The following is an 18,358-nucleotide window of genomic DNA, read 5'->3' as shown; positions in this document are numbered from 1 at the left end:
TCCTGTGATTTGTTGACTCGCCAAATCTCCTTCGAGCTCATCCAAGTTAGCAATTAAAGAGAATTCAATTACAAAATGGAGGTGCTGTGCTGCGGTGGAGATGATGAAGATATTCATCTCTGTCAGAGTGCCCCCCCCCCACACCCACCCACCCACCCACACCCCCCCTCCCTCTCATATCCCCTCAGGCTGTGTGCAAACATGTTGCCATGCCAAAAGTGTCAGAGGAGGAGGATCGTGCAGCTGTGTCTACACGCCTCCTCCTTGTATTCGGGTTTGCGCCCCAATCTTCGCGCCTCATGCAGGAAATCAGCACATTTCTTATGATGACTGGATTCCTTCATCCACATCAACTTTCCACGTTAGGCGGTCTTTTTTTTGTGCCACACAAGCGCCCCCATTTGACACCACAAGACACCCGAGACACATCTGGGTGAGAATGGACTAAACGATCCTATTGAGTTTTTCCCAAATTGAGTGGGGGAAAAAATAAAATAAAATTAGATCGACACATTTATCTGGATCTTCGCCAAATGAATACATCAATCATATCAATAAATAAATAAAAATTTAAACTATGAATATACAACCAAAATCAATATCAATATATATATAAAATATATTAAAAAAAAAAAAAATTTTTATAGTAAAATAAACAAAAATGCAAATGTAATGAATAAAACAAAAAACAGACTGAAATTTAAAAAAAATCTAGAACATCCTCTGCACATCTCTTCTTCCAATGCGAGCCAATCAATAATGTCGGGACGTGGCCTCATTGGCATGCACGTAGATGGAGATCAATGCATGTTGTCCCAAACAAAAGAGAGACGCACGTACGCTTGCTGGACTTGAAGAACAACATAAGGTATAGAATCAGGGGTGGGCACACTCGGTCCTCGAAGGGCCGGAGTCCTGCAGGTTTTGGATGTTTTCCTTCTCCAACACAGCTGAAATATGATCAGCAAGCTCTCTGCATCAACTTGGTAACGATCCTGTTGATTGAAATCAGCTGCGTTTCAGCGGGGAAACCTCCAAAACCTGCAGGACGCCGGCCCTTGAGGGACCGAGTTTGCCCACCACTGGTAAAGAGAGACGCGTCAAGTTTCTGCAGAAGATCTCTCCAAAGGTTCAAGGTAACAAGAAGGCACTTTTTTTTTTTTGCATGACCGCATGAATAATTACGTCGAGGAGTCAAAACTCAGATGTATCATTAACACGCGCACGTGTCATCAATTCACTTTCTTGTATAATTTAGTCGGGAGATTCCGTGTCAAAGTCACGTGACTTGCCTGGAAGGTGTAGAACCTGGTGCCGTTGGGCGGGTGCGCCTTGGGGGAGTTCGTCCCCGCGCTCACGTCCGAGAAAATCATAATCCCGCCCGCCGCTCGCCACTACAAAAATCCCGGATCAGGACATCACGGACGTCGAGCAAACAAAAGACCGAAAGAAGAGGGGAAGGGGGGGGGGGATCAACACAATCAGCACGCGCGCGCGCGCGCACTAGGCGGCGGCGGCGGCGGCGGCGTGCTCGCGCGAGCCGCCCAACAGCGGTAGTGCCGGAAGAGGAACCGCGCCAATCAGGTTCCGTGGTGACACGGAGGCGCCCGCGGCTCGGATCGACGCTGCTGAGGCGGCGGCGGAGGTTGTGCGCGGATTAAGCACGACCCAGCAACCAACAGTCACCCCCCCCCCTTCCCCACCCCTCTCCCATTCCCACCCCTCTTCCTCTTCGCGAACCAATCAGCTGGGAGAGCATCACAACAAGACGCGGGCTCCATCATTACGATGGCGACATACGATAAATAACAAAGGCATGAATTTAAAAAAAATGTATAACAACTGAAAGTGTTGGACAAAGACTTTTCAACAGAGCACGTGACCTCAGTCATCTTCAGTTGGATTTCAAGTATACAGTACAATGAAAGAAGGCTGTCGTGTGAATGCCTGAGCAACAGGTGGCGCCAGAGCCACAAACTTTGCTCTACTATATTAAAGAAATGCAATCAAGAAAGACATATTTAACATCCACATTACATATTAAAAATATGAGCCTAGTACAAAATAAAAAATATATTTTAATGGCTAAAAATATACAAATTAATCTGTTTTTAGTTTGTATTTCTTAAAAAAAAGAAAAACAATACATATAGAACAAATAAATAATAGTTAGAATGTAAAATGTTATGAAAGATAAAAGATACAAAATAAAAGGAAATGAAAACTTACAATGATGTGGAAAAAAATGTCATGTTGTGAAATGTGGAGTTTTACATTCACAGGCCACAACATTAGGTACACCTGCACCATACTCCAACATTTGTGTTTAAGTCTATCAATACACCCATTTCTAATATTTGGTGGTTGACACTGAATACGTAAGCAGCCTCCAAGATTCTCAGGTGGGCGGCTGAGGCATTCTAAATAAATAAATAAATAAAAATACAAGAGAGAGAGAGAGAGAGTTTGACTCTTATTGACGCCATTCATCTTGCAGGAGTTTGTATCTTCTTCTTTTTTTTTTAATTTGAGGCAAGTGCAACACAAAAACATTTCCTCCTCTCCTCCCACCGCTGCTCTCTACTTTATTTGCAACTTGGGCCTCATCAGTCTTGCGATTGACGACCGGGCGAGAGGAGGAAGAGGAGGCAATCTCATAAATTCCTCATTAACGCCTCCTCAAGAAGGCTTGAACTCACATAAAAAAATAAAAAAATAAAAAATATATAAAAAAATAACAATGGCACCTTCGTTCTTGCCAGCGAGTCTAACAAGGTTTGGAGATGAAAATGCTTGGAAAATTTGAACATAAATCCACATTAGTCCCCAAAATGTGGTTAGGGAGCCTGCAAAAGTCTTCATAAAGTTACATAACTGAAATTGCACCTGGTGGGTTTTTGTCATGACAATTCTCAGTGAAATTAAGGGGAAATGTGGGGGAACATTGTTCTGTTTGTACCGTTTTTCAGTATTCTCTATGAATAAAGTTGAGTTTTGCTTATTCGTGCTCACTAATTGGCAGTTTGGATACCCAAACTCCTTGGGTTGGGGTTCACTTTGAATCATTCAGTACGACGGTGCACTTTAAAAGTCCAATGGCGTCCTCTGGTGGACAACATTAACACAGAAACAGTTCGACTTCATGGTAACGCAAAAATAATCCGGTTTTAAAAATCCGTATTGGGAGAGAAATTAGTTAATTCAAGCATTTTGCACGGGAGGGAGATATTAATATGGAAGAATAGCTTTAAAAAGTGTATGCACTTAATGAATATTTCGTTAATTCCACTTATTCTTTTGAAACCGCATTTTAAATACATTTTATACAAAAATGCAAGTACATAGATGTAGATAAAAAAAAATAAAAATAATTCATACCAAAAAAGGCTTTCAAGAAAAGGTAAAAATAAGAAACGATGTACTGTATTTGATCTGTGTGTAATACCTAATCTGGCCACAAGGTAGCAGCATCTAACTAGAAGACAAACGGCAACATCTGCAGTTCTTTAAAAACAAAGATTGATTTTGTTGAAGAAAAACACTTGAGGTCCTAAAGCACGCGGACTGTGATCATTTAGACCATTAAAAACAGCTTTATTCTCGTGTTATCAAATTGTGAGGGGGGGGTTAAAGTAAAAAATATGTGGTAGCTCTCTTGCCTTGCTATTTTTAAATGAAACATCGAAGATTAGAAAGATGCTAGGATGTTAACCCCCCCCCCCACCACCAAAAAATAGCCTGACGACAGCCTCGGAATGTTTGTTCCAAAACGGCAGTCATGCTAATTGTGCTAATGCACTAACAGACAACAGCTTGTGTTCCTCTTCTGACTACAGTTTGTTATAATAATAAAAAAAAAGATTGTTTAGGCTTTGAAGCTCATGATAATCGTGCTAATCCAGCTGGCGTGACAAGATTCGGCGAACAAAAGTCATCTTTGTTTCATCCCTCGAGTTGTCATGGGTCTAATGTGCAGCTAAAGCTAAAAAGAGGAGCGTGGCGAGCCGCTGCCACGTCACAAAATTAACTGAAGCCAATGAAAGTAATGCTTTAATTGCCACCATCTTGTGGCATCTCGGTACCAAGGAACGATGTTGAAGTGAGTAAAGGGTCTTCATTTAGACTAAAGTAGTTCTTTGCTCCCATTTTGTGGCGTTTATATTATAAAAGTTTTTAGTGGAGACGTTGCACACTTGCAGAATTTGGTTCTTTGCGGCAAGGCTCGGTCCGGTGTGTATGTATTAAAAAAAATGGTGATGAGGAAAGAAGCAATATTTATACCCCACAGTCCTCACAAACAAGTTTGAAATGATATGAAAGTGTTTTGGGGGGATTTAGTTTGCGGCATATTTTAGGAGCTACACCAAAAAAATAATAATAATAAATGAAACTAATTCAACATTTTTGGGCGGGCCGTTCATCACTTGCAAACATCACAGTAATTCATCTTTGGTCGTGTGTCACCAGAGGCGACGTTTGGCCGCGACCTACTTTTTTCTTTCTGTAGCTGTCACTCACGCGGCCGTGTGTCATGCAGCTCGCAGCCTCGCTCGAACCTTCCGCGGAGCTCTCGCTTTCTTTCCAGCTCGCCGATTAGCGCGCAAAAGGTGGCGTTTTGCACCCATTAGCGCGCAATTCATGGCAACGGAAACGCCCGCCGATCCATTAGCTCGACAGGAAGTGGCAGAGGAAGTCGGAGCTGATGATTTGAAAATTTACTGTATCTCTCATCGGGCCGTGTCATCCGCCACATTTATCATTTAGCAGCGTTATCTAAATTGGGGAAGTATTAGAAGTCCAAGGTACAATAACAGCATCCCTCTGTCTCTTTGCGGTCAAACCTGTGACGCTCACATGCCGCCGCCGAGTCGAGGCCCTCGGCTGTGGTCACACGCCTCTTTGTCGGGGCAAAAACAATGGCAACATTTTTGCTAAGGGCTGTTCGAATGACTCGCTTGCTGCGGTGAACAAGCTGCCACGGGACTACACGATTTATCTTTTTTTTTTTTTTTTTTTAAAGTGGGGATTTGGGAATGACGGTTTTTCAATTGGTTGCCTAAATAGCTGTTGTTGCTCGAAATGTCGGGAAAATTATTTTGTGTGTTCTTTGCGTAAAAATGTAAGCATCTTAAACTCACAGTTGACAAATTGTGTCGTATCCCCCAAATGAAGGCAGGCGTTGATACGTACTTTTTGGAAAAAGTAGCGAGAAATTGCGAATGATGATTTCAATGAGGCATCCCTGCCCGTTGAGCAACTGTATGACTAAATGGAGTCAAATTGATTCTGCGTAATTGTTAGGTAGAAAAAAAAAAACGAATTGTGATTTGCTAACCACCACAAGAATGCTAACAATGATTAATTAGACTTCTCTGCCCACTGAGCGCCTTCTTAAATGTTGAAAATTTGCTTCCGTTGGCTTTCTTTTTTAATGTAAAAATTGGGTGTCAAGCGATAAAAAAAATTTAATCGCATGACTCCAATAGTTAACTCATGATTAATCACAAATTTTATATCTGTTCTAAATGTACAATAAAAAATTTTTTTTCTAAGTTTTCATACTCGTGTGAACATAAGTGGAAAAAATGTTAAACTAATAGAAATATGGCTGCATCTTTTAGTCATTGATAGTTATTTTATAATAATTCATAAAAGTGAGTTAAAATTAAAAAGATGTACTGTACTGTGAAAAACGAGTGTGATATTGATTTGTGTTGGTCATTTTTCTGCCACTAGATGGCATATTTGCATTTGTAAGACGGTGGAAGCTCCAGTGCATTTTTCTTTTTATATTAAGAGCGATCTGATATTTAACATAACTAGTGAAATTCTGCAAATTTTTAACATTGTAAAATACAACTTGAAATATATGCATTATTATTACATTTACTGCTGAACTTGGACGTGGACGTGTCTGGTGCATTGTGACCCCCCAGTACAGGCTTTCCAAGTAAGGGACGGTCATTAACTCATTCACTGCCATGGACGGTTATAAACGTCAAAAAATCATTGTAATTTTTCCATTAGTTTAACTTTTTTTTTCTACTTTTGTTAACAAGAGTATGAAAACCTAGATTTTTTTTATTGCACATTTAGAACAGATATAAAAATTTAAAATTAAAATTGAATCGCATGATGCCCCTAATTTTTAATCATAATCTCGTCAGACGATGACCATTTTTAATTGTAATTAATCGCATGACTTCACTAATTAACTCACGATTAATCGCACATTTTATATCTGTTCTAAATGTACAATAAATATTTTTTTCCTAGGTTTTCATACTCTTGTTAACAAAAGTAGGGGAAAAAATGTTAAACTAATAGAAATAGTTCAAATGAATTTTTGACGTTTATAGCCGTCAATGGCAGTGAATGAGTTAATTGTGCGTTATTATTTTTTGTTGAAATCAACTCAAAATTAACACACTCATTTTGACATATCTTATACGCGAGGGTGCGTGGCCGGAATGCCACTTCCTATGTAACGACTGAGAAGACGGCTAACCCTAGCCTTAGCCCAATTAGCCTTGACCAATTAGTCCTCAAGATGCTCGATGACACTCATCATGCGATCTCCATTACCCCAAATTTTGTTCCCCTTTAACGTTCATTTGTTTGTCAGCGTTAATCAGCAGTCAAAGCCCAAACGAGCGTGGTGCCGTTTCCCATCTGCTGTCGCGCGAGCCGGCGCTAATCGCCACGTTCGGGAGCTTGCAACGCTAGCACGCCGCTCTAATTCCAAGCCGCTAATTGTACCCTCTTCTTGAAGATGCGGGAAGCGATGTGGCCATACGTGGGCTGATCGTCAAGTCGGGTTGTGATTATCTACGACCACTTCCAGCTGGCGGCCGGGGAAAACCCGTCAACAGCAAGGAGGCAAAGAGTTAATTATGTCAAGCCCCCCCCCCCGCGGGGACGCCTGGATGTTGTTCACGCTGCGTTAGCCCACCATCACGTGATCAGGAGTGACATTCCCGGCATGCTGGGACGGACGCCTGAGGTGGCGGGAGACATCTGGGTCCGGGGGCCTTCACCTTGTTACGCTTCACCTTCAAAACAGCATTTTGCGTTAGCGCCATAAGCTAAAAGGTTGACTGCTAAGTGGAAGCTAGCATAGCCGCAAGCTATGATCCTGAAAGAGTTAAATATTATTTGTCATTTTAATGTCTTTTTTAAAATGGATGGCTTACTATGGAACTCTTAAAAATACATGGGTGGGGGGGTCAGTACTGCAAGTGCACATGTACATGCAAAAAGACTCTCTGTAATTTCTACTAACAACTTCTAACTAACATTGCTCCGCCCTCCTCTCATACAAAGCTTGTAGCAAAAAGAACAAAAAATGCAAATTGGTGAGTTTTTCAGCAAACAGCTGGAGGGGAAAAAAAAGACACGAAAGGGTTAACTTTTAAATAGTCAATAGTGCGGGGCATTACTGAATCGTTATCCCCTGGGACGGAGGGGGGGGGGGGGTTGCAGTCCCTGGAGTACAACGCAAGCGAGAGAGAGCGAGAAAGAGAGAGTCCTTGTCCCGTCAGCCGCTGCTGATGACATCATGCTCTATTCCTGGCGTTCAAGTGGAGCATTCGGAGGCCAAGAGGTTAAGCGAGGACCCAGCGACCGATCTCAGACCAGGTCATCATTTCCCGGTTTGATCAGGTACTGACGTCAGGTTGTCCCGGAAAATGTGCGCCGGATACGATGGAGGGGTTTAGTAGAGTTGGACAAATAACACATTCACTGCCATAGACGGCTAAAGACGTCAAAGATGCATCCATGACAGTTCCATGTTTATGGTAAATCATCCAACTTTTCCCGCCGACGCAAACTCAATCTGTCTGGTATGCTTGACACTAATTTGCGACAATTTGGACAAAATCACTCGGCTGATTGATGGAATGTCCAAGTGGATCCAAAATGGCTTCTACAAACTAACATAGCAGCCTTTTTGTTTTTTTTATCAGGCAAGGCTTCCTGACACTTTGGACCCCCTAATTGATGACATCACGGATTAAAGCATGATCGTCTCCTCTCCGGGACTACCGATCTTTCTCCTTAACCAGGCCTTAGCCTTTTTTCGCCGTATTGATTGGTCGCCTCTGTCGGGACCACTCCGGACACCGCTGAAGATGAAAGGCTCACTTCAAAGGCAAAAACAATCGATGCTTGTCAGAGAATAAACTACACAGCGGCGCTTTGTTCCATCTCGGTCATCTTGGGGGAGGGTCATGTGATGCCGAGGAAGCCAAAACCAGCTGACAGACCCGGAGGGGAAGAATGAGGAAGTACAGTAGATCGCCGTCGAGATTCCGCCCTGGTCTGAACCCCCCCCCCCCCCCCCCCCCCCACGGAAGCTTGCGTAGTGGTTCAGTCCGCCCCCTTGTGATTGGCACGAGGCGGACGACGCTTTGATTTATTTCCGTCCTACTTCCTGGGATTCTGACTGTGGCGTGATTAAACTGCACGATTGGGATGTTGGAACGTGTTCCCTTCAAACTTTTCGTGTGAGTAAATATGGAGAATCCTGATTCGAGTTCCCACGGAAACCCGAAGTCAGCCTTGCTTGAGCTCATTCATGGCATACAATGCTAGCAGGAAGCAAAATGCTCTTTTAATGATTCCACAGAGGGAGTTGTGGGGGGGGGGGGGGGGGGTCCCTGAAGGCCCTTGTGGCGCGCCCCCTCCCCCTTCCAGTACAGTAGAGTGTTCAGCAGAGCGGCGCGGAGCCTGCGACAGCGTGATATCATACAAGCTAGCCTCCGCTGGCGTCCTTCGCCACACTGCCTTTATTTCACCCGCCGGGGTGCGTAGCGACATTTGAACAGATCCTGTCGCCATGGCGCCGGGCCGCCGGGGTCGAACCGGGACAACGACTCGCAGGGAACACGACCGAGAGACGTTAGCAAGCGAGGCTAAATCTCGCCGCGGGGCGTCAGGAAGCGATATCGCGTCTTCAAAAAATGAGGCCGCTCGCGAACTTGCACGCTCTCGGTCTACATTTCGGGGGGAGCTGCTAGCGCTCCACAAAAAACGAGGATCGGCGCTCGTACCTGCGGCAGGGCCGAGCTGAGCTGTCTCTGCAGCGAGTCTCGGTCGTAGATGACGTCCTGCAGGTGCTGCTGGGACAGGCCCAGGCTCTCTTGCGTCTCCCTCAGCGTGTCCAGCAGGCGGTCTCGCTCGTCCAGCATATTGACCATCAGCTGCTCGAAGTGCGAGTCCGGGTCGGACGAGCTGCTCTGCGAGCCGCGCTGGCTCAGCGCCGTGTCCTCGCTGATGGTGGGCATCACCTCGCACATCATCTTGCCGCTGCAGAAGAAGAACAAAAGTCACGCTCGTGAAAAATGGCGACAAAACAACATTGGAACACACTCATCTGCTTAGACGTCAATGGAATTATTCAAGATATGATAGTCTGCTGCCTAAATAGGCTGCGTAAGTTTGGCAATGTTGTCAAGCAAGATGAGCAAAATGCCGAGGCTAATTAAAGGGCACCAAAGATCAGTCAGTCTGTCAGTAAACAAAACGAGGGATGTGCATTGTAAATCAAGTGGTCAATTTATTGATAGTCTGCTGCCTAAAAAGGGCTGCGTAAGACCTCAAAAATCGTCACGATCAAAATGCTAACGCTAGTTAAAGGCCGCCAAAGATCCGCCAGTCAGCAAATGAAGGGAGAGAGAAGGGCGTTTACTACTTGGCAGTGACCAGCAGAGGGCGCAAGTAATTCAGGCCCAACTAATTTTCTTAATGTGTATACTGATGACTTATTGCTGCCTAAAAGGGCTGCGGTAGGATGCCACACAAGAAATACCAAGAGATGGAAAAGGAAGAGACTTATGGCTATTTGGTAGCAACAAGCAGAGGTTACATTACAAGAACTTCAGGCTTCACTAATTTCAAGTGCCTGACTCGACTGCGGCCTAAAAGGGCTGCGGAGGATGTAGCTAACGCTAAGTAAGAGGCGCTAAATATCAGTCAGTTTTATAACGCAGGAGGATCAATGGATTTCTGACTACATGACAGCAACCAGCAGAGGATTAAGTTCTTCAGGCCCGACTAATTTTCTGATCAATATATGTACAACCTAATAGGTTGTTACTTCAGTCTTGAGGCATTAATGGATTTCACAACCAGATGAGACAAGTCTACCGCCTAAAAAGGCTGCAGAGGATTTAATCCTAAGAGAATTGTTGGACTATGATCTCTTCTGAATGCCCGTCCCAAAATCAAACAAATTAGGCTGCAGCCTTTCAAAGTAATGCTAGCATATCCAACGGGGCTCGCATTTCATACCCGAGAGGGTGCGTGAGAAGCGTATTTGGCCTCGGTTGGCCCTTGTGGTAGAACCTTGGCCACGGGGAAGCTAAAGACATTGTGGGGCGCTAAACTGCCGATCAGGCACCAGGAAGCTGCTTTAAAATGCAAGCCTCGCGCCATCCCCGGTCCTGGCCGCGCTATAATGTCGGGCCTGGGTCCCAGCAGGTTCTGGCAAGATTGTGAGACTCGCCAGCCAGAGTCCCTCCGGCTCGCTATTCAGCCGCCATCCGCTAACGTTTAAGCAGGAGAGCGGGCCAGCTTGTGGACATCTGATGCATTCCAAACGGATCCGTGGCTTGCGATTGGTGGACGGGTCGGACATCAAGATGGAGGCCCGGTGAGCACATTCTTCGTGTTTTACGTCTCCTTGGACAAGCGGCGTTAATTGACGTTTTTTCTGCTACACGGCACACGCAATCACCCTTTGTCCCGTTTCCGCTGCTGCTGTGAAGGCCTCCTAAATCATTGGCGCCGCGTACGAAGAATCGATGGGTAGCAGAGCGACTATTGAGCGACTCTACGAGCTTCTGCGCTAACGTGGTAAAAAATTGCATCGAAATGACTTCTGAACCGGGATCACATGCGAACGATACACCTCGTTACCATCCAGTGGGAATAAACCAGCACGCCACAGCGAATTTCTTCAATCACCTCCTGCTAATCTCGTTAACGACGTTAACATTTGTGCAAGTAGATAAGAGGCAGTGCGCCAAGAAAAAAAAGCAAGGCCGACTTCGAGTGTACATCAAAAGGTGCCTCGAGCCCAGCCCGACAGCACGCTGCCGCTTTGGAGATAAGCGGGAGGAAACAACGCAGAGCCGGACGTTCTTGAATGGAGCTTAGTCAAAATGACGTTTGGAGAGAATGCAAAACATCCAACGGCAGCCTAAACGGGCAGGGGAAGAAGTGTGTTGAGATCCAAATGCTAATTAAAGGGCACTCAAACATGAGTCAGTCTTCCTTGTAAATGAAGCAAAAGATGGGCCAAACTGGTCTGCTGCCTAAACGGGCTGTGTAAGAATTCAGACATGAAGTGCTTCCAGCTCAAATTGTCAACACTAATTAAAGGGTGCCAAGTCCCATTCTGTCTATACCAAATTGGTAAATTGGTCGATTCAAAAGAAAAGAAAAGAAAGCCTGCTGCCTAAAGGGGGTGCGTAACAAAAACTAAGTGTGCCCAAATTTTTAGGAGATAAACATCCGTCAATCATTTGAATGGAATTATTCAAGATATGGCCATTATAAATATAGGGATTTTTTGATAGTCTGCTGCCTAAATAGGCTGCGTAAGTTTGGCATGTTGTCAAACAAGATGCGCAAAATGCCGAGGCTAATTGAAGGGCACCAAAGATCAGTCAGCCTGTCAGTAAACAAAACGAGGGATGTGCATTGTAAATCAAGTGGTCAATTTATTGATAGCCTGCTGCCTAAAGGGGCTGCGTAAGACCTCAAAAATCGGCAAGATCAAAATGCTAACACTAGTTAAAGGCCGCCAAAGATCCGCCAGTCAGCAAATGAAGAGAGAGAAGGGCATCAGAAATCAATGACGGGCCCAACAAGTCCGCCGCCTAAACGGACTGCGCGAGATGGCAGAACATAAAGCGGCACTCAACTTGGCGGCACGTGTGATCATCGTAAGCCCATTCGGGATGAAACACTTTTTTGGCGTCCTCTCACAACATGACGACATTAGCCACGCTGATAATGTTTTTTTTTAAGCGTGTGTGTGTGTTTATGAATGGAGCGCGCCAGATTGTAGCGAGCGCGCACGCACACACACACACACACACGCCTGCCAAGAACGCAACCTGTCAAGTCAGTCCAGTTGGATACTATCAAATAGATTTGCATGTTGATTGTCAATGGAAGCTAACGCGACGTTAGCATTTATCGCTAGTCTGCAACTTGATCCAGACAAGAATCTGACTGAGTGTGTGTGTGTGTGTGTGTGTGTGTGTATAAACTACCCACAATCCCTTGCAGTAACACTGAGCGTCAATTGATGAGTAAGGAAATAAGGCTTTGAGACAAAAGTATTGGGACATAAGTCATCTATCAATTAACCAATCAGGGCTCACAGCAAGAGAACACCTGTGTCCAACGGTTTATGAGCGTGCGTGCATGTGCGCGCGCGCGCGTGCGTGTTTAACGCATGTATGCATGTTCATTCATTAAAACGGCCTGATAGTATAGAGTGTGTGTTGATCATAAAGATGACGTCGACCGTATGCCTGCGGCCATTCAACCCTCGAGTGCACGTGAGTGTGTGTGCTTAATGCGTGTGCATGCTCATTCATTCAAACAGCCTGACGATAAGTGCGTGCGTGTGTGTGAGTTGGGGGGGGGGGCATGCTTGGCTATTGTCTCAAGTGCATTACATCATACCACCAAGCCCCCCCCACCCCCCGGCAATGTCGAAGCACACACACACACGCACGCGCACACAATCACCTTGGCGATGTAGGTCAGGAGCGCGCTTACCTTCTCTCCGTGCGCGTTCACGATGCCGACGCTCCGCTTGTCTGCAGCTTGCGCACGCGCTTCCCAAATTTAAAAAAAATAAAATAAAAAATAAAATCCCAAGATGGTCTCAGTCGTGCGTCCGCGCGGCGTGAAGAAGGCGCGGCCGGCGCGCTTCCACTGCCGCCGCCACCACCACCACCCTCTTCATCATCATCATCATCATCATCATCGTGGTCATGGTCACGAACGACGTGCCCACGACGACATGTTTCCGGTGTTGCTTCACGGAGAAGAAGAGCTCGAGGAAGAAGAGGAGGAGGAGGAGGAGGAGGAGGAGGAGGAGCAGGAGGGGGAGGAGGAGGAGGAGGCGAGCTGGGAGAGACCATTGAGGGAGATGGGGAGGGAGGGGAGGAAGAGGAGGAGGGGTGTCTTAAAGTTGCAGCTGTGCTTTTCATCATCATTAGGGGGCGCTAGCCAATAAGGAGGCAGGGGACACTTGATTAGGAACACCCCCACCCCAATGCAGATGCTGCCTCGATGGGGATGATCATGCTGACTTTTGAGCTGTTGATTCAGCAATGGGGGCAGGTTCGAGTCTTTCTGGCTCGCACAGGTGGTCAAAATATTAGGAACAGCACTTGGTAGGAAATCTTTTCCAAAATGGCAAGACTTTTATCAAGCAGAATAAAAAATATGTATTATAAAATAGCACATTATAAAATGGTAATTTTAATTTAAAAATATTCTATTAAAAATTGTAGAACTGGATTATGTGTTTGTAAAATACTAATTAAATATATAATTAAATAAAAACATTTGTAAAAATAATTTGACAATTACAAATGCATTTTGGGGGGAAAATGGCTAAATAAAGATAATACACACTTACTTGTCTTCTGGTTGTCATGGTAACGCCCATCCGTCCAGCATGCATTTCCTCCCTCTTTCTGCTTCCTTAGCCAGTAACTTTCTTCCCACTTAAGAGAGAAAACACACACACACACACACACACACACACACACACAAATCAATGCATTTAATTATTGACGTGCTTTCAGGTTGTAAAGTAGGAAGTCTGACGTCGCTGTCCATGGTGCTGAAACCCAAATTCGCTGCCATTGTTTGCTTACAGATCACGACAAATGTAATCATTTCAACTACTTTGTTAACATTCGCACTCAGCTGCCACAATCATTTCCTATTTGAACCCTCCGCTCACTATTAGACGTGTTCGGCAATGGCGGATATCCAGATGTTGTATAGGGTAGAACTCCTGTTGCATGCGGTCCTGATTGGCCCGAGCAGGGTTCCAGTTGCCAGGCAACCGTGCAGCTGGGGCCGAAAGCACACAGACAGTTGTTAATGCCCCCCCCCCCTCCCCACTGCACGTCCTGCAGCTGCTGCTACTGCACAGGTACATGCAGCTCGATGAACACACACCAATTGACTGCACTTCATCCCCCCCCCCCCCCATTGGGGAAGTGAGACGAGGCCTCCCAATGGGGGAGCTTTGAAGCCTTCCCAATCGAAGCTGTCCACGTCTTTTCCTGGCCGAACGACACAGATGGCGCGCACGGCAAACAAGAGTGTTGATTGCCTCGTATGATTGGTCACACAGCGGCGTGCCAAACATCTGCTCCAGAATGCGCTCACGCGAGAAGAAGCTAAATCATCACAATTCAAAACAATAATTTATAGAAAATACTACTAATAATAATTATTATTTCAAAAAATATTTATATAACAATTTAGAAAAAAAATACGAATAAATGCCAAAAATAATATTCCAATAAATACAACCAAATGTGCAACAAAAAAAAAGTTACTCAAAAAACATTAATAAAAGTTCCTAGCTGGGGGTAATGAAAATATGTGGTAGGATTTTTTTGGGGGGGGGAAACGAATAGGATTTTTTTTTTTTAATTAAGTAAGCTTTAATTTTTACAAAAAAAAGAAGACCAAAACAACAAATATATGTCATCATTTGAAACTATTTACTTTTTTTTATTTTCAAATTTACACAAAAAAATAGTGTTCCTATTACACACACAAAAAATAAATATTTTTTAGGGAGGAAACCAAATAAATGCATTTACCTCTGCAGAGAAGCTAAATACTCCTTGTGCACTCTTTGACAATGAGAGCGCCACTGCCACCTACTGTAGTGGATGTGCAATCACATTTTATTCTAGAAAAGTAAAGAAAAAAGAAAAAAAACGTGAGATCACACAATCCTTTTGGGAAAGAAAATATAAAGTTTGTGGTCGGATCAAGCCTCCTTTTCTACACGAATGTCGTGAGCATCATCAATAATTCAGATCAGCAAGTAGGAAAGGATGGCAGCAGACAATTCCTTCGAACCTCCCTCCCTCCCTCCCTCCCTCCCTCCCTCCCCCTCTACTTCCCTTCCTGTTGTGTCCAAAGACCACGTCTGTGATGTTGGAATGAATGAGTCATCGAAATTCATGAATTCTTGATTTGATCTGAAAGAAGATGACTCAGCAGGATGTTCCAAGTCCCTTTGATGGATGTCAGCAGCACCAGAATTTTTTGTGGATTGTGGATTTTGTGGGAACAGTAGGACGTCCTCAATTATGGGCCGATTATTGGACAAGTTGACATGAGGTGAGCTTTGTTGATTTTCACAGGGATGTTCTCAAACTGTTAACTGCCATTAAAAAAAAAAAACTGTACAAAGAAATGTTCTCATTTTAACGACACTTCCACTCATGATAAATACTAATTTTTCCATCTCGTGTGATGAAAAAGTATTCCCACATTTACACACGTCGAACCCCTCGGCCAACACGCAGAACGTTCCGGAATGGGAATGGCGTTTCCTGGATAAGCCGAGCACAGATGCCAAAGGTCATTTGGAGGGGAAAAGTCACAAAGACAGCCGGCAGACGGCGTGGAAGAAGAAAGAAGAAGAATTCAGAATGCCAAATGTTTGTCCTCATTTCAATGTTGCGTTGTTAGTTATTCATGACGGAGAAAAAAAAAATACAAATGTTTCCATTTTTCGAGAAAGACAAATTTGTGGGATTGGGGAAATACTTTCCCTCCATTCTAGGAATACATTTAACAATAAATGTTTAATTTTATGAGATAAAAAAGGAGAATTTTTTCCCCCCATGTTTGGCGGAGAAAAATTCTGGTAAAACTTTCCCATTATTTGGGGGCTTAAATTTTCTGGCTTTGGGGGTAACAGATTGTTTTAATTATTTGTATTATTATTATTACAATTTTGGGGAAAAATACCAAGAAATATCTCCTTCATAAAAGCCAAAAGGAAAAGAAGAAGATAATGTTAAAACAAAACAAAACAAAGCAAAAAAAATAACAACCTAAAAACTACATAGAAATGTTGCCATAAAAAAATGCTAATTTCTTTGCAGGTTTTGGTCAAAAATATGTCAAAAATCCAATAAAAATTTCCCTTCAAAGATAAAATTTTAAAGGAAATACTTCCATATTTGGAAAAAAATGCATTCAAAAGAACTAATAAGAATTTTTAGGAGAAGAAGTGGTCCAACTTTCTATCGAGGTTTGTGAACAAAAAAAAATGTTCAATACATTTCCTCCGAAATAAAATCAAAGGAAAATGTTGTGGACAAAATGTGACTTTGGTCCGTGATGTCCCTTTAAATCATCCAAGGCCATCTTAGTGCTACTCCACAATGGCGGGTTCGGGAGGAGGCGTATCTTAGCAACAAGAAGCGGGCCGAGCTATTTGGTCTGGAAGTGAATGCAGCAGCAGCAGCAGCAGCAGCAGCAGCTTCATTGCCGCTGGTTCTTCTGGAGCCAAAATGGCGGCGGACTGATTAAGCTTGACGGGGGAATGGACAAAAGTATTGAGACAGCGGTTTAAGGTCTAAATATTGGCAAAAATATTGGGACATGGGTCAACCGGGACGCCACAATATATGGACAAAAGTAATGGGACACGTTTGGGGCTTACAAATTCCATAACGACTCAAGCATCATATTGGATGCTGGTTTCGGCTCAGAAAGAAGACTGAACAAAAGTATTGAGACACCATGTGGGCGAAAGTATTGGGACACAGGCTTGGAAATATTGTTTTGATATGGATGAGCGGTTAAGAAAATGGATGGAAACTATATAGGTAAAATTGTATCCAGACACCTCACAGGCTCACGGCCCAATATGAGCAAAAGTATTGGGACACTGGTTTTGGCTCAAAGGTCACTTTGAGTAGGATATAATGGACAAAAGCATTTGGCCACAGGTTTACGGCTTTGGAAATGTTAGTGTGGCCAGGCCACTATATGGACAAAAGTATTGGGACAGTACAAAGATAAATGTATTAAGCTTGACTTACTTACATTTTAGGAGCACCTGAGGTTGATATGAATATTGCAGTACTGGAACATGCTGCCAGTTTAGTTTCTGTAAAAGACAGGACAGTTGGGGATTAAAAAACAAACAAACAAACAAATTGCAGCAAGTCATTCATGTCAGAGCTGTTGATAGAGTTTGGCCAACTCGGTTTCGGCAGGGTAACAAGATGGCGTCCATATGTAATGTGACCAGAAGTTGACCAATCACTACGCCGTGATTAGCCAAACTCTCTCTATTAACGGCTTTGATTGTGAGCTTACGCTGCCCTCTTGTGGAGGAAAACTAAAATGCCGCAGCCAGCCTCAGCAGAGAATAAACTTGAATGGATCAAACTTTGCGCGACTTTTGATTTTACTACGAGACACATTTAACGGCGTGAATACCTCGTTTTCACACTTTTAGGAATGATTGAATTGACCAATATGACAGTGGAATGCAAAGTTGCACACGTGCCATGACGGTTGCTCGCCTGAGTAGCTGTGACGCCATCTTCTGTCGACAGCAAGTGGCAAAATGGCCGCCACCCCCTGAGATGGATAAAAACGACTGGATTTTACTTCATAACTCATATTCCACAAATGTAATATAAATTAAGAGGTCATGTTTAGACTAGTGGGGTCACATATAACATATCATTGGCAAGAAATGTTTATGGTTGACTTCTCCTTAATAATAATAATAATGCACAAATATCATACAAGAAGTTATGGTAATAAGGGATTTACATAACCATCACAGGAAAAACACAAAACAAGTCAGTTAAACAGAAAAGCATCACAGAAGTTTGCAACCCACACAAAATAAAGTTAGTCAAATACATAAACACAAGAAATGAGGCAACATAGAAAAACACCAGAAAAAAAAGTTAGTAAAAGACATTATTGAAAAACTTCAGACAAAAGTTAGTAAAACACAAAAAACCCCACACACAATTTAGTAAAATATTCTGTATCTTGGGTAAAAGTGTTAGTGAAATACATCAACATTTAAGGTTGTCAAAAAGGTAGAAAAATACTTCCGTAAACATGGCAGAAATTGCTACCAAGACAAACTCCAAAAAAAGCTATAAAATGTATGAATGCAAAAAAGTGACATGTAATAGATGGAAAATGTAATCGTAGCAAAAGTTGTGGCCCGCCCGTCATCCTTTCTGTTAACTCTTTTCCTCAGATGACTGCAGCAAGAAGCTCCAGAATGGAAGTGAAGACTTACTGA

General features: G+C 43.6%; 1 protein-coding gene across 5 annotated transcripts in view; it reads right to left on the bottom strand.

Annotated features, from left to right (window-relative positions):
- The window catches only part of ppfia2 (PTPRF interacting protein alpha 2), a 40,735-nt gene extending 27,604 nt beyond the window's left edge, over positions 1–13,131 (bottom strand). For 3 of the 5 annotated variants that reach the window (XR_015090481.1, XR_015090482.1, XM_086058857.1), the window contains exons 1-2: positions 12,799–13,130; positions 9,054–9,309 (exon numbers count right to left, since the gene is read on the bottom strand). Coding sequence is in view for 3 of the 5 variants with exons in the window: in XM_086058857.1 (XP_085914983.1) it covers positions 9,054–9,302 (249 nt within the window). In the remaining 2 variants the exon portion in view is untranslated. Of the gene's footprint in view, positions 1–9,053; positions 9,310–12,798 lie in introns of all 5 variants that reach the window. The other 2 variants (XM_086058858.1, XM_086058856.1) reach the window with 2 other exon arrangements.
- Positions 13,132–18,358: the final 5,227 nt, after the last annotated feature.

The sequence above is a fragment of the Leptonotus elevatus genome, chromosome 17 (genome assembly GCF_054856555.1).
Source record: "Leptonotus elevatus isolate MCC_2025b chromosome 17, RoL_Lele_1.0, whole genome shotgun sequence".
Classification (NCBI taxonomy): domain Eukaryota; kingdom Metazoa; phylum Chordata; class Actinopteri; order Syngnathiformes; family Syngnathidae; genus Leptonotus; species Leptonotus elevatus.
The sequence above is the reverse complement of the archived record's forward strand: the minus strand, read 5'-3'. Positions and strand labels throughout refer to the sequence as shown.